General features: G+C 46.9%; 1 protein-coding gene across 3 annotated transcripts in view; it reads left to right on the top strand.

Moving 5' to 3' along the window:
• Positions 1–25,374, top strand: part of KLHL3 (kelch like family member 3) — a 46,059-nt gene that overhangs the window by 5,776 nt on the left and 14,909 nt on the right. For 2 of the 3 annotated variants that reach the window (XM_061352055.1, XM_061352056.1), the window contains exons 2-6: positions 5,845–5,961; positions 8,858–8,964; positions 13,948–14,069; positions 21,488–21,650; positions 24,525–24,634. In XM_061352055.1, the coding sequence (XP_061208039.1) occupies positions 5,845–5,961; positions 8,858–8,964; positions 13,948–14,069; positions 21,488–21,650; positions 24,525–24,634 (619 nt within the window). The remainder of the gene's footprint in view (positions 1–5,844; positions 5,962–8,857; positions 8,965–13,947; positions 14,070–21,487; positions 21,651–24,524; positions 24,635–25,374) is intronic. The other variant, XM_061352057.1, reaches the window with a different exon arrangement.

Here is a 25,374-nt window from a genome sequence, read left to right as displayed (position 1 = left end):
CTCTGGATATTAATTTCAAGTAATAGCTTGTCATGCTTGATACTAGCCCATGGAATGGATTTTCCTTCTTGTTTTATATATATATATATATATATATATATATATATACACACATATATATATATAAATGAGCCTAGTGCTTGAGGAGAAGTGGAGCAGGGCTGTTTTGATGCCCCAGGCTGGGATCATCCCTGGCACTACTACTTATTGCCTTTATATTCTGGTTACCAGCAATGGTCTCATTTTGACTGGATACCTTTAGCTGGAAAAAAGTCATTGGGAAAGTACCTGGACTGTTTTGCTTCATCCTTTTTCCCCAGACCATCCGTTTTTAGGACAGGAAGGACTGTCCCCATCAGCACATTCTCGCCTCTCTGGAAGTGAGGAATGATTACCCAAATTGCTGCTTGTATTTCCAGTTTTCGGGAAGGGGAAGGTGGCCCTGAACTGGTTGTGGGCAGTAGTAATGTGGCTGGAAATCCTCACCTGCTTTGTGGTGTTGCTCTGTGCTGGGGCTGCTTTGTCTGCTCAGAGCAAGCCTGGGAGGAGGAGGTGTTAAAATGACCTTGATGTGTGAGCACCGTGGGCTGGTTTTGTTCTTGTTTTGTACTTTTGCTTCACATTTCAACTCGGATGTGTGTCATGCAGATTGAACCTCTGGTTTTACTCTGTGGCTTTCACGGAAGCAAAATTCCCTCTGGTTTTTAATGTTACTGCTTTGCCCATTTCTGTAGCGGGTGAGGAACGTGTTGTTGATGCTCACATCACCTCTGACACTGGTCCTGAGCCTGCCTGGACTCAAATATCCTGATAACCCGCGCATCCGAGTGCTTCAGTGGTATCATGTACCCATGTCACTGCACGTGGGCAGCAGCAGCAGCTGGGGGCAAGGGGAATTTAACCTAAACCATCCACATTTGGCAAGAAATCATTGCAGAATCCTGTTTTCCTTATACTGTGCTGATAGGGGCCTTCATTTACGGAGAAATTACGTAAGGCGTGGGATTCTGGTTCTGAATGTGCAAGATGTATTGGAGCTTCAATAAAAAACCAACCCTGGAATGCTGTCTTTTGGGGTTAAAGAATTAAAGTGCTTGTAATTTTAACTTTGAGTTTGAGAAATACAATATTTGGCCTTGAAAGCAAATGGTATTCTTGTATTTGAGTTATTTTGTGTTGTTTCCATTACTGTCAGCAAGGACTTCTCTTCAGTAGTTCCCGAGGTCTGTTTTTCCCCTGAGGTCTCCTTTGATATGCATATCCTTTTTGGGGGCTGTTGTGTACCAATTGTGTGTTTTTTCTTAGCCGATCTCTCCGTGTTGATGGAGGCACTGAAAAAAGTCAACAAAATAGGCAAATAATATTGCTATTAAAAAGCCCATAATCCTTTCCATTCTGCTTCCTCCCATGCATTTAATGAGAATATCGCAGGTTTTGGATTCCTTCAGTCATGTTTTTTTTACTGTCTCTGTTTATACCTAAAGGCAAATGCAGGAACTGAGATTTTTATAAAGAAGCCATTACACTGACACCTCTCTCTTGCTGTGTCTGCCTGACCTGAGAAATAAAACTGTTGGGCATAATATATTTGCGCCATGATTTTGGCCATTGATTCTAAACAGAGAATTGTGCCAGTTAAGGTAAAATGATTTTTCATTTGCAAATACTAAGTATTTTAGTCTCCATTTATTTTAGTAGAAGCATGTAAGTTTTGATCGCTAGTAGATGCTATTGGACATCTATCAAATTTATAGATCAGAGCTATGTCAAACCTCTAAGAAACTGAACATTAACATTGTAAGGGTGATGATTGTAACATAACCCACAAAGAAGCTCCATTTGCTTTGAGAATTTACAGTCAACATGTCTGCTTTTAAACCAACACAAGGAGATGAAGTGCCCTTGGAGGTGTTGGATTGCTTGTGATGAGAGAGGGCAGGTCACTGAGCCCTGGCAGTGTGATGGGACCTGTGATGGGACAGGGGAGCAGATCCCAGCCTGTGCTGTGCAGTCAGGTGATGAGAGCAGCTCTGAGACCCCCCCCAGCGCTGCTGATCAGCCTGAGGCTGGGTTGGACATGTCCCACCGTCTCTCCAGTGTAAGAAGGACTGAAGGAGGGCACGTTTGAGATCTGCCCCTTCCTTAGGGTGAACTCCTGGCTTGCATAAAGCCAGTGGTAGGATTGGTTTTGTCAGAGCTGGGATTTTTGTTCCTGCGGTATACCAGCTCTCTGCACAGCGGTAATCTTACCAGGGGACAGTTTAGCTCTAAGGAAGGCTTTTATTCCTTCACGTAATCTACAAAGACATCTGTAATTACTGCTGGTAACTAAGGCAACCCAACTTTATAGCTGGTACATGCGTGCAGCACAGCCACGGGTTATGGGGTTTAAAATACCTCTCTGCTGGTTGGTATGTGGCCATGCTCAGGCAGGAGCTGTGAGCTGAGCCCTGCTAGTGGGTGTTGGAGAGGAGGAACATGATTTGAACAGTGATTAGCTTCACTGGGGACTCTCAAATCAGGGCTCTTCCTGGGGGACAGCGTTGAAAGGCTGTGCAGGAGGTGGTGGTGGGGTTGGTGCTCTTTGAAAGGCAGAGCCTCTTTGCTTATTTTAGGAGAATCCTGCTGTGTCCCTAATGAGGATGTTCATCTAGCCCAGGGAAATGAAATCATTTGTCCATTTGCTCGGTGCATGGCCTCGGATAGCCCAGGAATAGAACAAATTGCTGGTGGCAGCTTGCTTGAGTGTCCTGCTGGTGCGGTAGGACATCAGCCAGGCGAATGTGAAGGTGCTGGGGGGAAAGTGTCCGTGGTCATGGGGTGCAGGAGCTCTGGTCCAGCACATCTGGGTGTTGTCAGCTGGTACCTTTGATCAGAGGACCCTTTTCCTCCTCTGCTTTGCTCCATTAATATAATAACAGCATTTGGGTTCTTGCATTTCACCATTGGAAACGTGTTGGTGATCTCTGACAGTGCGGGCTTGGGGGTGTGAAATCTTTCTCCCAGATAAACTCATCCTCTGCCCATTACTGGGAGGCAGCTTTGTGGAACCTGAGTCAACTCAGAGACGAGTTAAAGGCTCTTGGCCATTAGTTTTTCAGATGTGTTTTTTATGAGTCATATGGAAAAAGACCTCTAAATAGCATAACTTGGGGTTTTCTGAACGAAGCTCTTAACCAGACAATCCGCAGTGTTTTCTTATGGTGAGCCTGTGGCAGGGTGGGGAATCCAGCCTGCTAATAGAGCTGAGCCTGTCTCTGGTAGGAGGCTTTTTAGGAAGAACTGTTTGATCTTTCTCAGGAATTCTGAATCAAGGTTTCTGCTTTTAAAATACACACACATTGGTGTAAACTGGACAGATGGTGGTGGAGGGGAGGCTTTATGAAGGCTTGTTGATCTGACATTTACTTTGGTGTTCACTGAAACTTACCATGTCTGTTGAATTGCATCTTTTGCCAGTGGTAAAGTTTGAACCTAATCCTTGGTCCCTGGCACTGGCGTGCTAATAAATACCTAAATCTCAGCGTGTGCTTTCCACTGTTAAGGAATCCCTGTGATTTTTGTGTGCATCATTTGATTATGGATCCTGTAGGTCTGTCTTTGACCGTGATGGCAGCAGTGTTTGGTGGCGGAGGGGCTGTCCTGCCTGCAGTGATGGGTAGAGCTGTCGCTGCTGCTGCTGCTGCTGCTGCTGCCTTTCGCTTTCACTTTCTTATTGTGCATTTTCTTTCTGTTTTGGTTGTTTTGTTTGCTTCCTGTGCGTGCTTTGGCTTTGGAGACTGAAAGCTCAATGAAGTCACTTGTACTTCCACAGCTTCATCTTTCACCCCTTGGCTCCAGTATGCCGTAAGGGTATACACTGGGGTGTTTAACGCCGTGGTCATACTTCACTTGGTCTGAGATTTCAAGCAGGGCTTTTGATAGATCCAACACTGAGGTGTACCTGAATTTGGGGTGTCCCTGAAGCAAGGAGGTCCTCTTGCTGTGATGTGCAGACCTGAGTGCTGCTGCTGCTCTGTGCTTATGAATGTTGCTGGGCATACATGCGGCGCAGAATGAGTTCAGCTTTCCTCAGTCATAGAAGAGCTGGTTGTGTCATTGCCTGGTGCAGTCCCTTGAATACTGAACATTTAACACGAGGGACTCTTCTTCCTGAGGTTCTTTCCCTTTCAGTCCAGCCATGCTACACTAATTGGATGATGATTCTAACAGAGCCTGGGAAGTTGTCTCCCGCACCGGGACATGTGCTGAGTGATGCTGTGCTCAGCCTTGCGGCCTCACTCACCACTGAAAATACTCCACTTGCTCAGCAAAGTGAAAGAATTGGACTTGGCTGCTGGTTGGCATTAACCTTTGTGTCGGGCACAAAGCTGGAGGCCGCTCAGTCTGCAAGCCCCTATTCAAGCTGCGTGCAGCTTTGCTGCTATTCAGTGGCTTGCTTCTAAGGAGGAGGACAGTGCAACCCACTGAGGACAGCTGGGGGCAAAGAGCTTTGTGTGGTCTCAAGGGACACGGTGCTGGTAATGGGGTCTAGTGCTCAGCAAGGGCTTCACACCCTGTGAAGGTGTAAATTGTGAACAATTGTGTGTTTTTCAAAGGAAAAATGGATAGATGTGCATGTGCATGCATAGAGGCTGGAAGGCTGTTCTGGGGGAAGATTCTTCCACAGCTCTCTGGCTTTGAACCCTTCTTCAGACATCATCTTCTGGTCACTGGTAGAACCATGGTGCTGGGCTGTCCAGGCTGTTGGTTTAACCTGATTCAGCCTTTTTTTATTGTGGTACAAGCCCAGCCAAAAAGGTGGTAGGGTGGAAGGGACAGATGTGAAGCTGAGGGAGACTGTACTGGAAGGAAAACTCCCAATAAGGTCTCTAGTCAGGCGCATGGTGGTAATGGGGTTACCTCCTGAGGTCTGCCTTTGCTTGGGGTCTGCCTTTGAGATGGACAGCCTTGCTTGGCTTGCCTTGTTTGCATTTGACTGCTGGCAGGTTGGAGGGGTGAGCTGTGGGTGCAGGCAGAGCAGGGACATGGCTCTAAATGCTGCTGTTTCCATAGGCAGAGACCTTCAGCCCTGAGTGATTTCTCACACTTAGATCAGGGAGGTAGGGATATTGACCTGATGTCAATTCCATATAGAGCCAGTGCTCCCAACAAAGCAATGAGGACATGTATGTGCCTTAGGCACCTGTTGGCCTGGTTAAGCACAGTGCATAACTGGGTGCCTCTGGTTTGACATTACCTATATAACTGGTGGTTCTGGTAGGCAGGTCTGGTTTAATGATTCCTTCTATACATTTTAGTGGCACTAAACAGACCTATTTCTAAAATGGAAATGGGATGAGGCTCTGTAATACTTGGGAAGCTGTGCAGGGAGCTTTTATGGTCCTTTTCTACTTGCCTCTATAGAAGATGATACAAGTCATGTATTGTGTGCTGGCGTTTTTCAGATGGGACTTTAAAGACTGAACTTCTCTTTCTCTGTATGGATGTTAAAGTATCCGCGGTACCCTGGTAGTTCCCAGTGCTGAAGTCTCTTTCTATCCAGTGAGGTAATTATGTCCTGGCTTGAATTTCAACTTATACTGCTTTCCTGGCCCGAAGCCTGTGAGGCCGGGCTTTGTCCTCAAGTGTTTGGCACTTTCTCCTTTTCTTCCCTGCTGACTGAAATGTGGGCTGGGTTGGCTTTCAACATCCATACAGAAGTAGCTGTGTTTTGTGATGCTCTTCATATGGTGAACCTGAGCTGACTAACAAACATCCAAGGATCTCTGTGTATAATACCCTCTGCTGCAGTTTTATGATACTGAATCAAACTTTCTGCTCCTTTTTTTGTCCGTGTTTCAGCATTAAGCAGAGTTCCCGATCCTCTGAGACAGCTGAAGATGCAAAGGACCAGTGCACAGTGACAGTCAACCCCTCTCACATGAGAAAAGCGTTCAAGGTCATGAATGAATTGCGAAGGTACACTTTTGACTTAATGGACACCCTCTTTGGATTAGCAGAAACGTGTTGTTGGGACAGAAACACTCCTGGGAGACTTACAATCAAATATTCTGTGCCATCTTTGTCACTAATGGTTGCATGTAGGCAATTAACCAACAAGTAGGAAGAGACAGCTAAAGTATAGTGGTGGGTTGTTCTTCCTGATCTCAGACCTCTCTATCAGCAGAAGGAAGCCAGCTATGGCTCAAAAACATTAGCTGAGCAATAGCTTTCATTTGCAGATGACAATTCATTTAGTCTTTTCCATTACTTACAGCAAATTCAGCTGTAAAGGATGTTCTTAGCTAATGGTCTGAAAACCAATAATAGCACATTACAAACATTAAGACACCTCCGTGTAATTACAGACCACAGATTATGAATGTTCTTACTCCCTTTAACTGGCAGCATCGCTCAGTCTGGGCTCAGCACTCCAAAAGAGGGGGTGTAAAAAAGGCAACAAGTCAGGAGGAATGTCAGCTCTCACCTATAGATTGAAACCCCCTGATACTGGTTCAAAGAGAGCACCTTTGGTCTCTGCACAGCTACATGGGCACAGGGAGATGGAGCTGGAGAGTATCAGCAAGGAGAGTCTTCAAGATCCACTGTTACCGCATCAGCAGTGTGGTTGGTGGCATTGGTTAAACCTGAGCTGTGTCTTGGTTGTTGTTATCCCATGCACCACCTGGAAGTTCAGTGGGCATTTCTCAGACTAGTTCATTTGAGTCCTTTACCATTCAAATAGAGACTTAGAAACACAAGTTTTAAAGAATTCCTGTGGGAAGTACGTGTCATACACATGGATGTATGTGCTCCTCACGATCCAGATGGTATGATGAAAGCAGATAACACCCTTTACTCTTCCTGCACGCTCAAAGTATCTGAGCTGTAAGAACCACCTCTCTTCTGTGGATTGAGTAGTTGCCCCATATATGTGGTCTCTGGTGTGGAGAAGGCTTAGGAAAGTCTTCTTCCACAGATGCCTGACAGTGATTCTTGGTTGCATTAGGAACAGAAAATGGAAATATCCTTCCCTTGTAACAATTACATGGAGTGGAGTATGGCATTTCTTGTTAAATTAGCATCCCTCTAGTCCTTTCTTTGTCCTGAAAGCAAAGGATCTGAAAATAGAGGTTTGTGCAGCTATATTCAGGAATCTATTGTGCTGCTGTTATTCCTTTGTTAGTGGAAGCGTAGTGGGAATAGCTGGAGAGGGACAATATTTCCTAGTGCCTGTAGTTAACCAGATCTTGTGCAATACAGCAGTGGTAAAACATGTCTATTGTATGTGTATTGAGGTTGTGATCTGTTAAGCTGCCAACAGTGTTAACAGCTACCTTGAATAATAGTGCCTCCATTCACATGCATGCAGAAATCTCATACAGAGGGTCTAGGAAAACCTTGCTAAGCCTTTAATCTCTTTGCTATATAGTATCATAGAACTGTTTAGGTTGGAAAAGACCTTTAGGATAGTTGAGTCCAATTGTTAACCCTGCACGGCCAAATCCACCACTTAAACCATGTTCCCATGTGCTACTTGTGTTGCTCACTTGAAATTTTTAGCTTTCAAATGTAGATGAAGTTAATTTCATGAGTGGTGCTTTAGATAACTGCAGTCCAAAGAGGAATTAGGCACAGCACTGTTTGCATAAGCTGAAGGAAATGAGGAAGCCTCCATTAAGATGTTGTTAAAGGGCTCCCCTCGTTGTCATGACCCCTTCCAAACTGGGGTGAATGTAGAGCACAGACTGCCAGTTCCTACTTTCTTCCTGTTTTTCAACTATAACCCTCCATTTCACAGATGTTTTATTCATGTATTCCAGTATATGGAGAAGAGGAAACATACCAAGTCCATTAGAAGCTCTGTGTTTATTTGATATGCAGTTTCCTAAAGACAAAGTGCAGTGTGGGGATAAGCATTTCTGAAGAGAAGTCAACATCTAGCTTCACAGACCCTGCTCCTTTTTCAGGCTTGACATTTGAAAAGAGCACCCTCATTTTGCATTTGTATGCTCACACATCTTAAACCAGCTTACTGGGAGGCTGAGCACTTGGAGCTGTCAGCATCTCCAGAGCCCTGTGCAAACATTAACTAATGAATCCTCAGAGGACATACGTGGGGTAGCAGAAAAGGTCAGTAGTTAATGAAGTGACTTTACCAAAGCTGCACAAGGAGTCACTGGGGGAGCTCAGAACTTTTTTGGTTTCTGTTTGGAAACCAGTTCTTTATCCCGGTGACTCTTTAATCCCAGACTAATTCATGTGGTAAACCAAGTCCTCAGGCCCATGGATAAACACCAGTGACTGACATCTCACTGAGGCAGCCTCTGCAGCGGCCGGTGCCAGGAGATGTTTTGGTGGTCATGTTCTTCAGGGACAAACGTGTGAGGAAGTGCAGAAATAACTCATGTTCCCACTCTGTCTTTCCCCTGTGGAAAGATGAAAGCACTTGCATGGCTGTTTCTTGTCTTATAGATGTAGTAGAGCATGGCTTCAGGTAGTGCCCCAAACTCTTAGGCTTTTCTGTGCCTTCTCCAAGCCGTACTTGTTTGAGGGGTGGAAGGGGCCCCTTCCCCATCCATTCTTTGGGCAGCATGTATGGTTTGGCTTCCAGGTCGATTTATTTTGTTCTGGGAAAAGCAGAACCACAGGCAGGGCTGCAGCACTGAAGGATTCAGGCTTTGCTTTGCGTGCAAACACTGAGAAGAGCTGATAGCTGAAGGATTAGGGGACCTTCTACTGGGATTTGGCAGAAGCTCAGGTGCCTTGTCTGTAACAGCAGGTCTTCTGCTTGCTTTTTCAGGCTGCACTGATGTAGCTTTCTGCCTGCCCAGCAGTTCTGAAATGACCTTTGTCTTTCCTGGTGTTCTTCCAGCAAACGGCTCCTGTGTGATGTGGTGATTGTGGCTGAAACCGTGGAGATGGAAGCGCACCGCGTGGTGCTTGCGGCCTGCAGCCCTTACTTCTGTGCGATGTTTACAGGTACTCTTCTTGACACCACACACTGTACTGGGGTTTAATGGGCCATTGCCAACCCAGGGGCTTCTGGCTGTGTCTCTGACAGGAGCTGAGCATGGGCAGTAGGCATGGCCTGCAGGGAAAGGGTTTTCTTAAGGAAGACGTAGTATATGGTTAGGTCTGCAGCTTGCTGCACTCGCTGGGTGATGCTGGTCATCCTTGACTAATTCCTTGAGGCATGGTGCATGGGTGTGGGGTGAGTAGGTAGCATGTGAGTCACAGGAAGGTTAGTATGAGGTTTGGCCCACTGCTTTTTGGGTTGGTTTTTCACTCCTTAACAAGACCTCGGGTCATGAAAACACATCATTAACGTCAAGCACGTGTGCAGTGCCCTAAATGCTCATGGTGCACATCAAAGGAGTAGCTGGCACACAAGTCGTAGTTTGAAGGCTCAGCCCTGCTGATGCTGATTTGCAGTCGCAGATGTTTAATCTCCCATGGCACTGTTTGCTGCTGCCCAAAATAACACCGTTGTTCTCTGGATCCCAGTGTGTTTTGGCAGCCTGATATATTTTGGTAGCGCAACTTCAGTGTGAAGGGAAGAGAAGGACAAAATTCTTGCTCTGATCCCCTGATCCCTATAGCAGGTTACTTTGGAGACAGTGCCCAGATGAGGCAGTGAGAAAAGCCATGCTAGTGCCGAAGCAGGGCAGGGACCAGCTTATTTAAATCATTCTAGCATCCTTCCTTTTTGTTGCACTCCTTTCCAGGACCCGACTTAACCAAATACAAGGAAACGCTTGTACACTCCATGGGATGGTTGTTACCGTGAGGTTTGAGTTTTGTGCCTGTTTCATGGCCCTTTGCTTGCAGTCTGGGAGTCGCTTCTTCCTTTTTAAAAGCCTTGTGATTAGTTAGACCTTAGTTTATTTGCTTTGCTGGATGCAGAGCACAGTGTTTCGGGTGCTGAGGCGCTGGCACAGGGTGCCCAGAGAAGCTGTGGTTGCCCCATCCCTGGCAATGTCCAAGGCCAGGTTGGATGAGGCTTGGGGCAAGCTGCTCTAGTGGAAGGTGTCCCTGCCTGTGACGGGGTTGGAACTGGATGAGCTTTAAGGTCCCTTAAAGCAAATGCTGCTCAGAGGCGACTGTTGGTGCAGGGCACCTTGAGGAGGAGCTGGAGCTGCGAGTGCTTGTGATGCTCCTTCCTGATGAGAAGTTTAGGAAAGAAAATGATTGTCAAACCCCTCTGCTCCTTAGAGGTCACCCTATTGGGAAGGTGGTGGTGTGGGGCTGCTCATGTTTCCGTGTAGGAATTCTCCAGACTGTGTAATCCCTCACGCTGTGAGTTAAACAGTAATCAGCTAACCACCGTCATGTGGCTGGCTCTGCAGCAGCCCTGGACTGGGTGAGACCCGGTCCCTGGGGGCAGTGGGTCACACAAAGACCAGTTCTCCCTTTGCTTTTAGTCTGGTCCCAGGTTTCTAAGGTGTGAATCTCTGTTGCAAAGACAGAATGCACGATGTTCTGCCGGTTGTGTGGTGGTTCACTCTCCGGAGGGGGATGTTATAAAGTCACAGCTTGAGTGAGTAGTGGTTGGTTGTCAGGGCTTGGTTGGTTGGGGTTTGTTTCCGCGCATCAGCCAAGCAAAACAGTGGCTTGGGGCAGCCACACCACATGGGTGTTTGCAGGATGGGCAGGAGCTGCTTGTGCACGCTCTGTCCACACCAGAGGAGCCAGTTTGTGGGGGCACATGGAGCTGGGGGGTCCCCTGGCAATGCCAACAGCTGCATGGTAGTGAGTGGTCACTGTAAAGCTATGAACAGTGAGAAACAAACTGAGACCTTCAACTCATCCCTCTGCCTGATGCTTGCTCTACATGCGCTGTCCCTGTAAGTGGCCTGACTTGGGACTCATAACCTTGGGGGTCTTTCCTAAACTATCTAGTGTCCTTTGGTTAGCTATTCCACCTTGAAATAGCTTTGGAAAGTCTGATAAGCAGGCACTTATTCCATTTGTATCTTAGACTGCTGAAGGAGAGATAGCACCCAGCACTTCTCCTTGAGTGTCCCTTCCCATACAAGCTTTCTAAGAGCGTTTTGGATGGTGGCAGCTCCTCACTGGCACCATTCTCTGGGGATGGTTTGGGACAGTAATTTCTGTCCATTTAGAAGAAAACCCAGTCATTTCAGAAAGGACAACAGATACTTCAGGGGTGCTCCTGTGAGATACCCAGGGGAGCTACAGCAGTTCAGAAGGAGGAAGCAGAAACCTCCCTTGTAGGTCTTGTGTGCTGCTTCAGAGCGCTCGTGCCATGCATGAGAGCCTTTGGTTTTGTTATCCAGTGCACTCGTGTGCTCCTTCAGCATATCTCTGACTTAGGGAACAACCAAAGCTGCAGAAAGCAGGGAAGCCTCTGGAGCACAGTCCGTGGGAGGCAGGGCAGGCTGCTGGGCAAGGTAAACAAGGCACTGCGGGCTGCTGTGGTTTAGAGTGTGGTTTATCTTGTGACAAGGCAGGAGAGCTCTGTGCTCCCCCTGCCCTCGTGAGCAGAGGGGAATGGAGAAAGCAGTGCAGGGTGTTGAGGGTGATGCATGAAGGCTTTGTCTTCACGAGGGGCTGGTGTCTGCAGAGTCTGTCCCCTAAAGGGGGTCTGTTTGGAGCCACTCTGCCTGTTTACCTGCTTTGCTCCCTCCTACCCTGCTCCTCGTGTCTGCCTGCCCACAGCAGTGTGGGGTCAGGGTCTGTGCAGTGCCTGGTGCAGGGCAGCCCTTATGTAGGAGATGGTGCTAGTGCCTTGAATTACTCTGTAATTGAGGTGTCAGGTAAGGCTTGAGTCTTGAGGTGAGGTATCCTGCAGGGTGGGTTTTAAAGTGTGGGTGCTATTTTCTGAAGGGATGTAGGATAAGATGCCCAAATGGACCCACCGTTTCGCTGCCCTCAGCCATGCTTCAGAGACTGCATTTGCCTTAGGTCTGTGTCTGAAGAAGGGTCAGCTTGTTGCCTGCTCCTGTTGAGCACCGACCCCTACCTTGTTTCACTTCTGTCTTCAGGTTCTTCCTTACTCCACAGCATTACAGACATGCCCAGAACAGCTCCCTCAGGCAAGTGGCAGGCACTTGATCACACCAGTGTGGCTGGAGGGGCTGGGTCCCATCCAACCATGAAGCCCAGCACACGAGACTCCCTTTCCTCATGGTGTGCAGGGCTGTTACCAGAGCAGAGGAGGCTGTTAGCATGCAGGACCAGCAGCTTGCTGGTGGGTGTGGGAGCCCACACAGCCTTTATTTTTGTTGCCTGTATCACATGAACACTGCAAAGACAGATGATGTTATCGGATCGGTCCCTCCAGGCTGTTTCTGTGTTGGTCTCTGCATGCTCCAAGCCTGCCCTGTCCTGGTGATGGGGCTCCAGCTGCTCCATGTGTCCCAAGGTGGGTGCTCCACAGGCACCTCCAGCTCCATGGGGGCTGATGGGGACTGGTCTGTTCTCAGAAGCCCCCTCTCATCTCTGGAGATATTTTGGGTTTTTTGGGGAGTTAAGGAAGGGAGTGAAGGCGATGGCGTTTTATCAACGAGAGTCCTACCTGCTTTGAAGGCCTCCCAGATGTAGGTCACTCATCCCTTTGTACTTGTGCATTGGTATTCGTGAACTTCTCTGGATGACTTTTTAGTGTTTAATTTAAAAAATTGAATTTGGGGCAAATATTATTTCAGTCAACATTTCCCTGGGGACGTTTGTTGGCTCTGCCAATACTTACGCTCTTGACCCCACTCCTGTTATTTACCTCCTTATTGGCGTAAGTGAAGCCTGCAAAGGTCAGTTTCCAGGATCCAGATTTTGCTCAGGCTTGGACCCCCTTTAGCATCTGACTGCTGTGCACTTAATGTGCCCTGGCCACGTCACTGTGCTGAGATGTGGGCTGTAATTACCTCTCCCATCGGCTGCAGGAACTACTTTTCCTCTTAATCCCGCAGCAGCAGTGAGTCACCGGGTTTCTCAGAGTAGTGATTATTCATGGCCAGGGTTGAGAGTTGACATTGCTTCGTGCTCTCCTTTGTTTAGCTTTGTTCTTTCACTTCCCCGTTTCTTTCTGCTTGGGAGTTGGTTCTTTCTTCTCTGCGGCTCCTCAAGATCTCGGTGATTAAAACCTGGGTGAGGTCACTGTGTGCGTGGATGCTGGAGGGGCCCTGGTGAGCTCCTTCTCCTCCTCCACACAGTTTGCTTTTGTTCCTGTGACGTGCTCCTGGTACACATGGGGTACGCGTGTATGGTGCCTGCGCTGCGCATTGACCATAACAGCAATGGGGAAGGTGTGCATAAAGCACGGGTTCATGTAGAGGCTTTTACACAGATAGGGGTTTTACTTGTATATTCATAGGGGAAATTATTGCTCTAGTTCTGTGCTAGTTACATATTTTAAGTCGTATATTTGGAGGAATGGTGCAGTTTGGCTCCAAAGGCTGCTTTGCCTCTGAGGTGCGAGGCTGGGAAGGCGAGAGGTGAGAAGTACAGCTTCCTGCAGAGATGCTTTGTGTGGGGTGTAACTGCGTGGACAGGTTACAGCAGGGTAGATTAGGAGAGGAGCTTGCAATGCACTGGGTGTAACTGCTAGCGTGTGTGCTTGGTGCTCTTTCTAAAGAAAGAGACTAACGCTGCCTTGCTTTTATTGTAGGGTATACCTCAAAGCACCCTAATTTAGCTGTTGCAGCTTATCTACCCATCTATATATACGTGTGTTTGAATGCAGGTGAGCCATGGCAGGCTTTTTTCTGGCAAGAGCTCGTTGCATTTATTGACTTATTTTACACTAGTGTCTTCAAATGTTGAGGTGCTTTTTAGGTGGCATTAGGAAGCTTCAGGGAATCTCACTGGCTGTCCTATGATGGTCGTAGATAGTGCCAGTGTCTTTCAGTCAGATACCAGGACAATGTGCTGGTATGGGGAGCATAGTTTTGCACAGAGGTCCTGCAAAGCAAGCTATAACTGTCCTTTTGCAATGAATTTCAGGAGACATGTCTGAAAGTAAAGCCAAGAAGATTGAGATTAAAGACGTTGATGGGCAGACCCTGCGGAAGCTCATTGACTACATCTACACTGCTGAGATTGAGGTCACGGAGGAGAACGTGCAGGTAGGTCTGGTTCAGCATGGAGACCCAAGTGTAAAGCTTGAAACTCAAAGGCACAGGTCCTTTCGGGGGTGAGTGATCTCTTCAGCTGTAGAAAGCAGAAGGTTGAGCTTGGAAAGAGCTACTTCAAGCCTCTGTTTAGTCTTGAGGCACTTTGCTGCTTTCCCCACGCTTAAGTCATGTTGCATTTAGCTTTTGTATTGAGCTTTTATAACAAGAGCAGGCATTTGCCTTCCAAGAAGCTGTGCTGACTTGTGGGTCAGTCTGTTGAAGGTCAGAACGCACTCAAACAAGCAGTGAGTCAAATGCTGCTCTAAGGTCATGGCAGAGGAATCTGGCTGTTAGTTTTTGAATCCTTCTGGGTAGCTGGAGTTGTTTGGCAGAGCTTTGAGTCAGACACACTGTTCAGATGAGGCATTCTTCCTTTTTTCTTTGGTGTATGTGTGTGTACTCAGTCTTGGATTTCTTTGACGTAAATATTTGTCCAGAAGTGGAAAGAGTAATTGAAAGGCAGCCTACAGGTAAAGTGGGATGCTCAGGAAGAGAGCGTTTTGCTGCATCACATGGCTGTGGCTGCTGGTAAAGCTTTTTCTTTGACTCTGCTTGTATTTGTGGTAAGAAAACGGCTGTGTGCTTAGGCACTGATTTCTGAAAAGGATGCTGGGTACCCGTGTGGGGATGTGCTTTTTGGTTGGTCTTTGTTTGCAAGTGGCAGTTTGGATCTCTGTCACTTGGATGCTGGTCAGTGTCAGTGATGCTGGAGAGATGAACAATATTGCATTCTGTTGACCTAATTAACATGGCAAAATTAGACTGGCTCTGCTTGAAATAAGGTTGTTGCTGGGACATGCTCTTCTGCTCTAGTCCTTCAGGGAGGGTTCAGGTTCTTGCTGATCTGTTGCTCCTGCAGAACTTGGACAAACCCCTGAGCTATTTCCACTCTGCAGCCTAAGCCCTGGGCCATCTCTCATGACCTAAGTCTGTTGGTGCTTTTCTTGCCCCTTGCACCCTCCAGTTTTACAGACTTGACTTTCTGGCACACTCTTAATCCAATGTTGTCACATTGGAAGAACTGCAGACTCTGTTTGCCCTACGATGAGGCTGAGGACGAGCAGCAAGGAGACTTCCAGGGTGCCATTACACCAAAGAAGCTGAGGTTCATACACAACTGTGTGGGTCACTTGGACTAGCTTTCTGCTGTGTAGCCCATGCTTAATTACAGTGTATAGCCAGGGTCATCAGGAGCTGAGGTACATTACTTTGATGGGGAACTGGGATATTGTTCCTTGGACCTCTGGGCTCTTCCATTACTGGAGTTAAAAATGTCATTTACACACTCTGAAGCTGGTCTGTTTTTCTGTGGGAAACGTGCAGACTCTATCCATGTGCTTTCTGAAACGTATGCTTCCTTCCGTGCTGCTGGTTGTTAGGTGGCCCAGGAGCACCCACGCAGCACGTGGGATGTGCCATCTGCTCAGCTGGCCCCAGTTGGTTTGCTGAATGAAGCTCACTTGAAGTGACTACACGTGCTCTGGCTGCTTTCCCATGGGAGCATTTCAGTGCTTGAGTGCAGCTTTACCTGGTATAAGCAGTGCTGTGTGAGCTGGAGCAGGCTGCAGAGCCCAGTCCTGCTCTGTGCTGGCAGCATTGCTCTGCCCAGAAGGTCTTTGAAGCAATCCAGATGTGACCTTTGCTGAACAACTGGAAAGCTATCTATCCTAGTAAAACCTAACCAAAGCCTGCCTGCTGTTTCTTAGGGATGACAAAGAGTTAAAGTACGAGCCCTGTCTATATTCTGGCTTTCATCTCTCAGACAGTAAGATAAAACAATGCGAGTTTCGTGGAGACTAAGGTTTAGGCATAACATTTTTTGCCCAATATAGTAAAGTAGGTCCTTTTACTGCAGGATTTATTTAAATGACTACTCTGTGAGTAACTTTTTAGGCTGGAGGTAAATTAATCCGTGGGAGCTAAGGGATGAAGCTGATGTCATACAAGATTAACTGACTAGTTCAAATTTTATGAAGTGTTAAAAATGTCCATGCTGCAGATGTTTGATGGAATTTAATATATTTTTGGTGATGAAACCAATAGTTTAAAGAGAAATTTCCATCCTGTCTCTGGGTGTTTTATCCCTGAACAGAATTCCATGCTGGAAAGATGCCTCTGTAGTGCCTCTTTGCATTGCTTCAGCAGTGCTTGAGCATGGCGAGACTTTGTTTTCTGAGCAGGTATCTCTTGAGGTCTGCTCTTGCCGTGTCATGCACACTGATTTCTAGCAGGGCAAGGGGGCATTTTTAAAGGGATTCTCCAGGCTTCCTCAGCAGCTGGAAGAATCAGTTTCTGGATGTAGGTGCCAGGTAATTTCATTGTAGAAACTACAAGAAAGCGATTGCTAAATGGCGTTAGCTGAGCAGATGCAGCCGAGCTACCCAGCCTTGTGAATGCATAAAAGGCAGTATCTTGTCAAGGGAGCAAACCAGAGCGAGAGCAGAATTGAAATGAGAAAAAGATGAGCAGTGAAGGAACATGGAGTGCAGCAATGAGTGCTCCCAAGCATGCTCCAGTGCTGAGCAGCGCCCAGCACTTCACAAGAAGCATCTTTACAGTATTTTTGTTGTTTCTTTTCTAATAGAAACCTAGGGTTTTTTTGCCTTTATAAGTCTGAAACAGTGCTCAGGAAGTGAGACTCTTTCTCTAAGCATGTATTTTTGTAGCTGATTATAATTTCATTGCACAAAGCAAGCTTTTTGTTTTTAAGTAAGGAAGGATGTGTGTACAAGGGGCCAAGCTGTCCAGTCAGTTCCAGTCATCGTCTGGGTAGTGAATTACTGGAGGGGTTCATGCAATTCCTCCTCAACAGGATGCCCCAAGTGTGAATGTAAAGGGGGATTTTCAGTCCACCTTGGCTCCTTGAAGGAGAGCACTGAGCCCACATGGCAGCAGATACCCTCTTTTAACCCCATTAGGGGGTATGTGGGGGAGAAACCTGCTTTTTATGCATTGGAACCTCATTTTTAGAGTGGGATTTCAAGGCAGTATAGATTGCAGTAGGAGGGCTGAGGGATGATGAGTGATAGAGAGGATTCTGTGCCGAGCAGTGTTTTGCCTCTGAACACACATTTGGGATTTAACCTCCCACGTGTTTGGAAGGTGTGGAGCAGAGGAAGGACTTCTGTCTTCCATTGCAGTCATGTGTAGCCTCAGAAAAACTCTTCCTGGATTTCTTTCACTGCTGCCTTCTGTTGCTCCTCTTCCGTTGCACCTCACATCAAGGCTGGTTGTAAAGGTTCAGATGAGTGACAAGATAGCATTCATTTGATATCATTCATTTGAGCTGGATGAATTTATTTGGAAGGAGGAAAACTGAAGGGAGCGACTTGGGGAAGTTCACAGATGCTCATGTGCAGCCCTGGTTGGCTTCAGTTGAACCTGTATGCACATGCTCCTGCTCCCTACCTGTACGGAGTAGCTGGCTCTTGTCACATACCTGTCCCTTGAACTTTTCAGTTAGGTCTTGATTTTGCAGCTGAGCTGGCTGTATTGCTGCTTGCTTTCTGATGCTCCTATCAAACCTGCCAGCTCAGTGAGTAGCTGAGTGAAGGGGAACCCTCTTATCCTGTGAAGACACTTGTATCTCTGGGTGTAGAGAGTGAATACCCTCCTCAGGGCATCCCATCCCTCCTTACTGATGTTCCTTAATTACCTGCAGGCAGCCTGAGAATTATCCTCCCAGTTAGGAAAGCCACTGCCACTGGGGTTGTAATGATTCCCTGGGAAAAGGCCTGATTACCCTGATTCCGCAGTGAAATCCTTAGGAATGAGGTGCAGCATACCACGTGTGTGATGTGTCCTTGTGCATTACCACAACTGGAGACATGGCTTATGTAGACGGAATGAAATCTGAAATCAGCTGTCTGGAGGAAACAGATATTGAAACTGCCAGCTCTGCAGACGTAGTAATTGTGATGAAAAATGGCTTGAGAAAGGAGGAAAAAGCTTTGCTAGAAGCTGTAGCATTTCCTTTTCAGAAGCGTGCTTCTGCACCTCAGCTTTCCCTAGGGACTTCACAACAAGGAAGGAGAGTGTCTGTGGCAGATGGAGTTTGGATGATAAAGTGGATAAGTGGGTCAGTTCACTCCAAAAGCTGCAACTATAGTAGGTGCAAGCCCAGGATGAGGTAGAGTGCCTTCCAGCTCAGCTATAGGAGGTGCAATGAATTGTCCTCCCTGGAGCAAAAGCTCTTTGCCATGCACTGTCCTCTTGGACTGCTGGAGAGCTCTGCTCAGCAGCAGCACTGACTTCTCCGAGGTGTTACAGCAGTTGGATTGGGCTGTCCTAGACCTGTGGAAGGTCTTTTAAATTGGATTGCCCTAAGAGAAAGATGAGAAACTTGTGGATGTGGCACCAGAGGATTGTGCTGTGCCTGACGGATGCGTCTCCAGTTTTATCCCACTGTTTAATCAAGTGATGTTCTGTCTGCTCTGTGCGGTGAAGATGGAGAAGGCAGGTCAGGAGGAACCTGCCAGTGGCTCCCCTGCTCTCTCACCTCTGTACCCCTTGTCCTTCTCATGCCTGCTCCTGGGGAGGTTTTGTGCCTGATCTGTCACACATGCTTCTGCCTGGGCTGTTTCACTCCAGGTGGAGCAATCAAGGAGCATCATCGTTATTTACCCTCTGCACTGCCTGGTAGCAGCTGGGGAGTGATACAGCCCGATTGCCTTCCTTGCACTGAAAAGCCACACCACAGTAATGTGTCATTTTCTCTCTGCTGCTTGTGCAGTTTAGAGCTGTTCATGTAAAACTGAGTATTTAACCTGCCCTGCAAACACAAATTGTGCTTGTTTCTCTGGTCACAGATTCCCTTGGGAAGGTGCTTGGGATATGTGACCCTGTTTGGACAGATGTGCAGTCCCAGCTGTGGCTCTGGATGTGCTGCTGACATCACAGCCACTACTTTTCATTTGCCTTCCAATTTGACTAGATTTTCAAAGCTGCTTTTAAGCCTTCTTTAGTACATCCCCTGCCTTGGGGATGCTCCCAAGGCAAGGATGCTCCTTTCCCGGTTTCGCATAGGAGGAATGGGGCGAGTTAACTTTTGGCTAAGGTTACCTGGAACTAACTCCAGTCTGAAGTCCAGTGTTAATGCCCTGCCTATTGGATGAACTTCATAGCAACACTTTTGGATGAAAGATGTTTCTAGTTCAGAGACATCAAAGGTTCACAAAAGCATTTGTTTGCACAGCCAGTGTTGTGTCAAACTTGAGATGGGTACAGTCTGCAGAGCGAGAGAGCACACTGGGTGAACTAGATGGTTGTGGGAAATATATATATATTCATATATATATATACACACCCCCTGTAGATATGGTTCTGGACATAACTTATTTAGCAAAGAAGTCAATCTCAGTAGTAATAGCAGATAATTTTGGCATAGTTTCAGATGCTGATTGGGTTTTGGTGCAGGTGCTGATCTGGTAGAGAAGCCAGCTCCCTGTAAATCATGAACAGTGCTTGGAGTTCAAATGTTAAGAGCCAAATCCAGACCCAAGTGAGTAACTTGCAGGAATATTCATGGCGTTGCAGTTTGGTCCTGCTGCATGTTTAGGCAGGGCATTTCCTCTTGTTATTTCTAAAGGAAACAGACTTTGTGCTAGCGGATATCCTTTGCTTGCTTTTCGCCTTCCCTGGTAAAAACAAGAGGAGTGGTGAGATGTGCAGCTGGGAAGTAAGAAAGAGAAGATCCACTCATCTCTCAATGAGCTATTTAAATAGCCTACTTCTGAAAAGTATTATAACACCCTTTCCTAGTAACTGCAGTGGTGTAAGGCTCCTTCTACGCTGCCCTCTCAAGCCAGCATGAGGCTGTAATAGCAGTACTAGGACGTCCAAGGGGCTGTAGCACATGGGTATTAGTGATGGTGGTACCATCACAGCTGCCTGGTTTAGAGGCAATATCCCAAAACACTCGATGTAAGCGGCCTCCTGGATTTTCAGGCATGCACCCTGGACGGACAGGGATTGCACAGGGGAAGCTCTGCCTGGTATGTGGCCAGAGGTGGTTTGCAGAGAGCCTGACTTCTTCATCCACAGCCCTTATACAGCTCAAGCGCTCACCTTTCTGCTGATATAGAGATGGTTCAGGCAGATAGAAAGTGGTTCACAGCTAGGTTTCCAGACTACTAGAGCATTGCTATCTTGATTTGATCAAACCCACACACTAATCTCCCCGTGGCATCAAGCAGCTCTGGCCAAAACAGGCTCCCAGATTAATGGATTTCTCTTCTGGTTTTATTGCTGCCCCTTGGGGTGGCTGCTTGGCAGCAGGCAGACACTGTACAGCTGCTCTGGAGCTGGAATGAGTCAGGGGCTGAGGAAGGACTTGGGGCAGGTTGTGAGCATCCTGCCTTGATGCGGAACAGTGCTGTGGGGCACGTGAGCAGGGGCAGGGAAGGGGATCTCTTCTTCCCTTCCCTGCCATGGGGACCCAGGAGGTGAATGCTTGTAACCTGCTTGTTTTGTTTAACAGACACTTGAGTCAGGAATCATTTTCCGGGTGTCTGTGCTCAGATGGTGAGCACAGATGCCCGGTTGGAAGGACATGTGTGAAGCAACCAGAGCCATAGGAGAGCTGGGATAAGACACGTCTGCAGTCGCTGTACAACATAAGAAAGGAAGTAGCTGATGTCACAGGCTGGAACATCCCGACCAACTGTATTTTCTACTTCCTGCCCTGCTCACTGACCTCAAAGGTGTTTTTTCCAGCAGCTACCACGTTCCTGATGCACTTCTGGCTCCCTTTTTGGCACTCAGTTTTGTAGATACAAAGCAGTACCTCATTTTCAGATGCAGTTGTGAGCCACAAGTGTCCACAGTGTTTAGTGTGAGTGAAAAAGATGGCTGTTGATTTGAATAGTTGGCCCCTGAAAGCTTTGCTGTCACCAAAACCTGCTTGATCTCTTAAATAGCAGTTTGGGCACCCTGCTCACAAGCCAATAGGGTTTTGTTGGAAATAAGAAAGTTGAAGGTCTTGAAGGGTGCTGGGCTGCTCTGGGCTTTGGATGTGATGGTAATGCATCAAATATATATTATAATATCTGTGTGCAGGACCTGCTTGCAGCAAAGCCAGGAATTCAGGTGCATCCGTGGTTGCTTGCATCTTATCCTCCCTTTACCTGCCTCGAGGTCTTGTGGGGAGAAGTGAGAAGAGCTCTGCTTTTAGCCCAGCTGGGATAGCTGTTTCCATCTCTCAGAGCATGGATGGGGATCTTTTGCATACGGATGCTGTGAAGACTTTAACCTTCCTTCTTGTACCCTACAGAGATGTGTCCCCATCTGACAGGGAATTGCATCTAATTTGTGCAATCTGTGAATCAAGCTCTCTTTGTTGCTAACTCTCATTCCCCTTTCTTGCCTCGCAGGTTTTGTTGCCAGCTGCTAGTTTATTGCAATTGATGGATGTCAGGAAAAACTGCTGTGATTTTCTTCAGTCCCAGCTGCATCCCACAAACTGCCTTGGAATCCGAGCGTTTGCCGATGTGCACGCGTGCACCGAACTGCTGCAGCAGGCAAATGCCTATGCAGGTGAGGGGAAGGTTGTCTGTTTATTGAGTTAAACCTGCTTCTAGGTACAACAGCTTGTAGGTTGAGCAGGATCAGCACATCCTGGTTGGTTTCTTCATGCTTCTGCTATGAGAACAGGGAAGGGAATTCTTTATTGGGCTGTAGACTTGTAGCTTTCTGTGATGCTGCAAGTTGTGGAATGTGGTTTGGTCGCATGGGAGCACCTAAGGAGGTAAAAACCCCACTGAGCCTCTGGATCCCAGCCTACAAAATAGTTCCCTACTATGTTCCTAGTAAGCTCTTTGGCTGCCTATTCAACAGCAGTGTTGGCATGCTGGTGTCCTCCCTGTGAGAAAAGTAGGCAGTGCTGGGGATTTGTGCATTCTAGGAGTAAATGGCATTGGGCAGAGTGAAATCCCACCTGGAAGCAGGAGCACTCAGCTGAAATTTCCCTGTATTCTGAGCCTCTGATCTGTGGAGCAATGGCACTTACCCCGGGGGGTGGATAGGCTCTTGTTTCCTTGACAGTGGATGTGCTTGTCTGCAGTAAGTACATGCAGGCAGCGGCTTTCAGCATTTCTCCTCTGTTGTCAATACAAAGCTCTTCCAAGCAGCCCCATGCTCTTAATTCCCAGCACTTCCCAGTCTCCTCTGGCAGAGCTGCCCTTGACCTCTGCTTGGGAGAAGCTGGTTTGTTTTCTGCTTTTCTGTCTGTTTGAATAGGGGAAAATACACCTGCAGTCCCCAAGCACCTGCAGCGTGTTTCTTGGCCCGGTTTTGTCCTTAATGGGACCATAAGTGGGCTCAGTGGAATAAAAACACACCCACCAAGTCCTCCCCTCTTCTGCTGCAAATAAAAGTAAAACCTTTTCAGCTGCTCAGGCTGTATTATCCCCTGGAGGAAAAGGTACCCTGGAAGGAATGGTTAATTGTATAAAGGCTTGCTTGTAATATCTCATTATCCTGGCTTCCAGGCCCTGTAATCTTTAACCCAACAAGCAGCGCATTCACTGTATATTTATTTGGTTGTTTGGCAATTAGAAAGTCTGCTTTGTTGTTTTATTGGCCTTCATAAGTCCCAGTTAGTACAACAGCCCATGTAATGTTAATGGAACTCTATTAATAAAAATGCCATTAAAATTCTTTTCACTGTTGTTTATGTAACAGAGTTAAACCAAGACAGAAGTCCCCACGCTCAAGGGTCCGTGTGTGCATGAGCTCAGTGTCTTGAGAAATGCTTAGTTCTGGCCACTGGATAACTTGAGGAGGTGGAGGAGCCTCCTTGATGCAGGCACCAGTTACTGTATTAAAATCAGTAAATATTTTTACTTGCTTCCAACTAATAACAAGAGATCAGATGTCTTTCTACTGCCAGATGCTGGTCCAGAATGAACAGGAGATTGTGTCCAGAAGTCAAGAGTGCATCCAGCTTACTGTGTGGGGAGCATTTCCTGCTTCTCAAACACTTAAGGCCAGAATACTTCATCAGGTCTTATTTCCAGCATAATAGAGTGTTAAACTTCATCCAGATACTGATATTTTTAGTCAGAGCCTTTGGCTTATCTGTGATGTGTTGGCCCCCATCTGACCAAGTGGGGTTCATGGCTGGGCAAGCCCAAATGCCCTCAGTACCAGCGCTGGTGAGGAGTTGTTCAGGTGTGATCTCCAAAGAGCTCCTCTCATGCCAGCTTGTGTCCATGTGGTGCTGCTTTTTGGCAGGTTAAAGGCTTTGCAGATGTGAAAACTAGAGGCAGATCTTGCTGCTGAGGGAGCTCTTTGGATAAATGAGCCTGAGCTTCTCGAAGCTGAAGGATTAAAGCTTTAGAAAAGCATTTTCAGACTGTGTGTCTGAGGTTCATGTTTCTGCATTTCAACCGAAGAGAAAAGCGACTCAGCTAATGGCAGGTGAGATTAAATTGGCCTGTATATGTAACACATTCATGCATAGCTAAAACTGACTGCAATGCCTAGCAGTGATTTTCTTTTTTAACCTGGAAATTGCTTTTTAGAAGCAATTCTTTCCTTGTGCCCTTTGGCTAGATGGGAAGCTTGCCAGACTCAATGAGCCTTTTTGGGACCTCTATTGCAATCTGTCATAATTCTCCCGGTTTGGGATTATAAGCAGTGATGCGTATTTTGTGGCTCCCAAAGTTGCAGCATGTAGGGATTTAGAAACCAAAAGGGAGAAAAAGGGATTTGTTCAGTTTCAGACTTCAGTGGAAAGGAAGAGCTGCTGGGGAAGATGGGTGCTGGGGGTTTGGAGCAGGAGAAAGGTTGAATTTACACATTTGGGGGAAAGAAGTGAAAGGTGGAAGGAGATACTGATTCCAAACATGTTTTAGCGGGATACCCTGGGATCTTTCACTATTTGTTGCTGAGTGTATACACCAAACTTTGGCTAATTCATGTTAAAGATGGCCTTTCCTTTGAATACCTACAAATACGAAGGACCTGGAGTCTCTCATCCAGTTTTGAGCAGGTCTAATTCTGTTTAACTCATGGAAGTGGGCAAGAACTGAATTTCAATGTGGCCGGGTTATGTGCTACTTCAGAAAGGCATCATCTCTTCTCAACTACCACTTCTAAATCCTATTTGTCACTTTGCAAAGGTACTTGGAAGGTACCTGGTGGCTTTGCACAAAGCTCAGTTCCCATCTCGTGTCATTTGTGAAAGTGTCTCCTGGGGCTTGTGTTACTTGCAATAACATCCCATTTCTTTAACCTGCTCTGAGGCTGTTTTGTGTTCCTGTTCCACCATGCAGCCGCAGCGTGTTGCTTGTCTCTGGTGCTCAGAGCAGTGACAGCAGCAGCTCTCTGGATGCTGTCATCCTTCTGTTGACTTGGAACATGGATTTCATTATAATTTTCTGTCCCCCCTTCTCGTTTGTTGAACAGAGCAGCACTTCCCTGAGGTGATGCTGGGAGAAGAATTTCTTAGCCTTAGTCTGGACCAGGTTTGCAGTTTAATATCAAGTGACAAGCTCACAGTCTCCTCTGAAGAAAAGGTACAGTAAATTGTACAGCAACACTCAATGTAAGAATGCCTGAAAGCTTCTACACTTACACCAGGAACTGTTCTCATGTTATGCTAACATAACAGGGGCTATTTTCCAACAGACTGCATGGAAAGGAAAACTAAAAATAATAAGAATCCTGAACCCACATAAAAATGACCTTCACTTGCTTGTTCTTTGAGGGAAGTAATGATTTTCAGATCCCTATCACTTCCAGAAGCCCTGGGGGCCAGAACAAAATACCTTCCCTCTCTGGAAAACTAGGAACCTCCCATCTGCTCCTGTGTAAATCTCTTGTTACCTGCTTGTAAAACCCCCCAAAAAGGTGAACTTCATTAGGCCAGGGAGCGATATTGGCTTCTGTTGCATATCAGGCAGAACTAAAGGAGGCCAACCAAGAGGGAACGAAGGAAACATTTTTCTAGCATCATCAGTATTTTTGATGGAAGATGGGAGAAAAAGCGCACAGTTTGATGTTATTTTCAGGTTGAAACGTTCAGCACACCTTGGGTAGCATGTAGTCCTGGGAAGGAGGGTGCCCAGTGCTTACAGCACTTGGTGAACACCAGGTCCAGCCCCTTTCTCTTCAGTGGGCTTCTTGCATGACCTGTAGCAGGTTTCTGAGAGAGGTGTGTGCCTCGAGCCCTTCAGCTCACCTCCAGATTGTCACTGTGAGGAGATGGACTCTTGTGGGAGGCTACCGGAGAGCTTGAGGATTATGGGGCTTGTAT

Source organism: Neopsephotus bourkii, unplaced genomic scaffold (genome assembly GCF_033783945.1).
Source record: "Neopsephotus bourkii isolate Nb327-2 ecotype Australia unplaced genomic scaffold, CSIRO-AGI_Nbou_v1 NB_620, whole genome shotgun sequence".
Taxonomy (NCBI): domain Eukaryota; kingdom Metazoa; phylum Chordata; class Aves; order Psittaciformes; family Psittacidae; genus Neopsephotus; species Neopsephotus bourkii.
The sequence above is the reverse complement of the archived record's forward strand: the minus strand, read 5'-3'. Positions and strand labels throughout refer to the sequence as shown.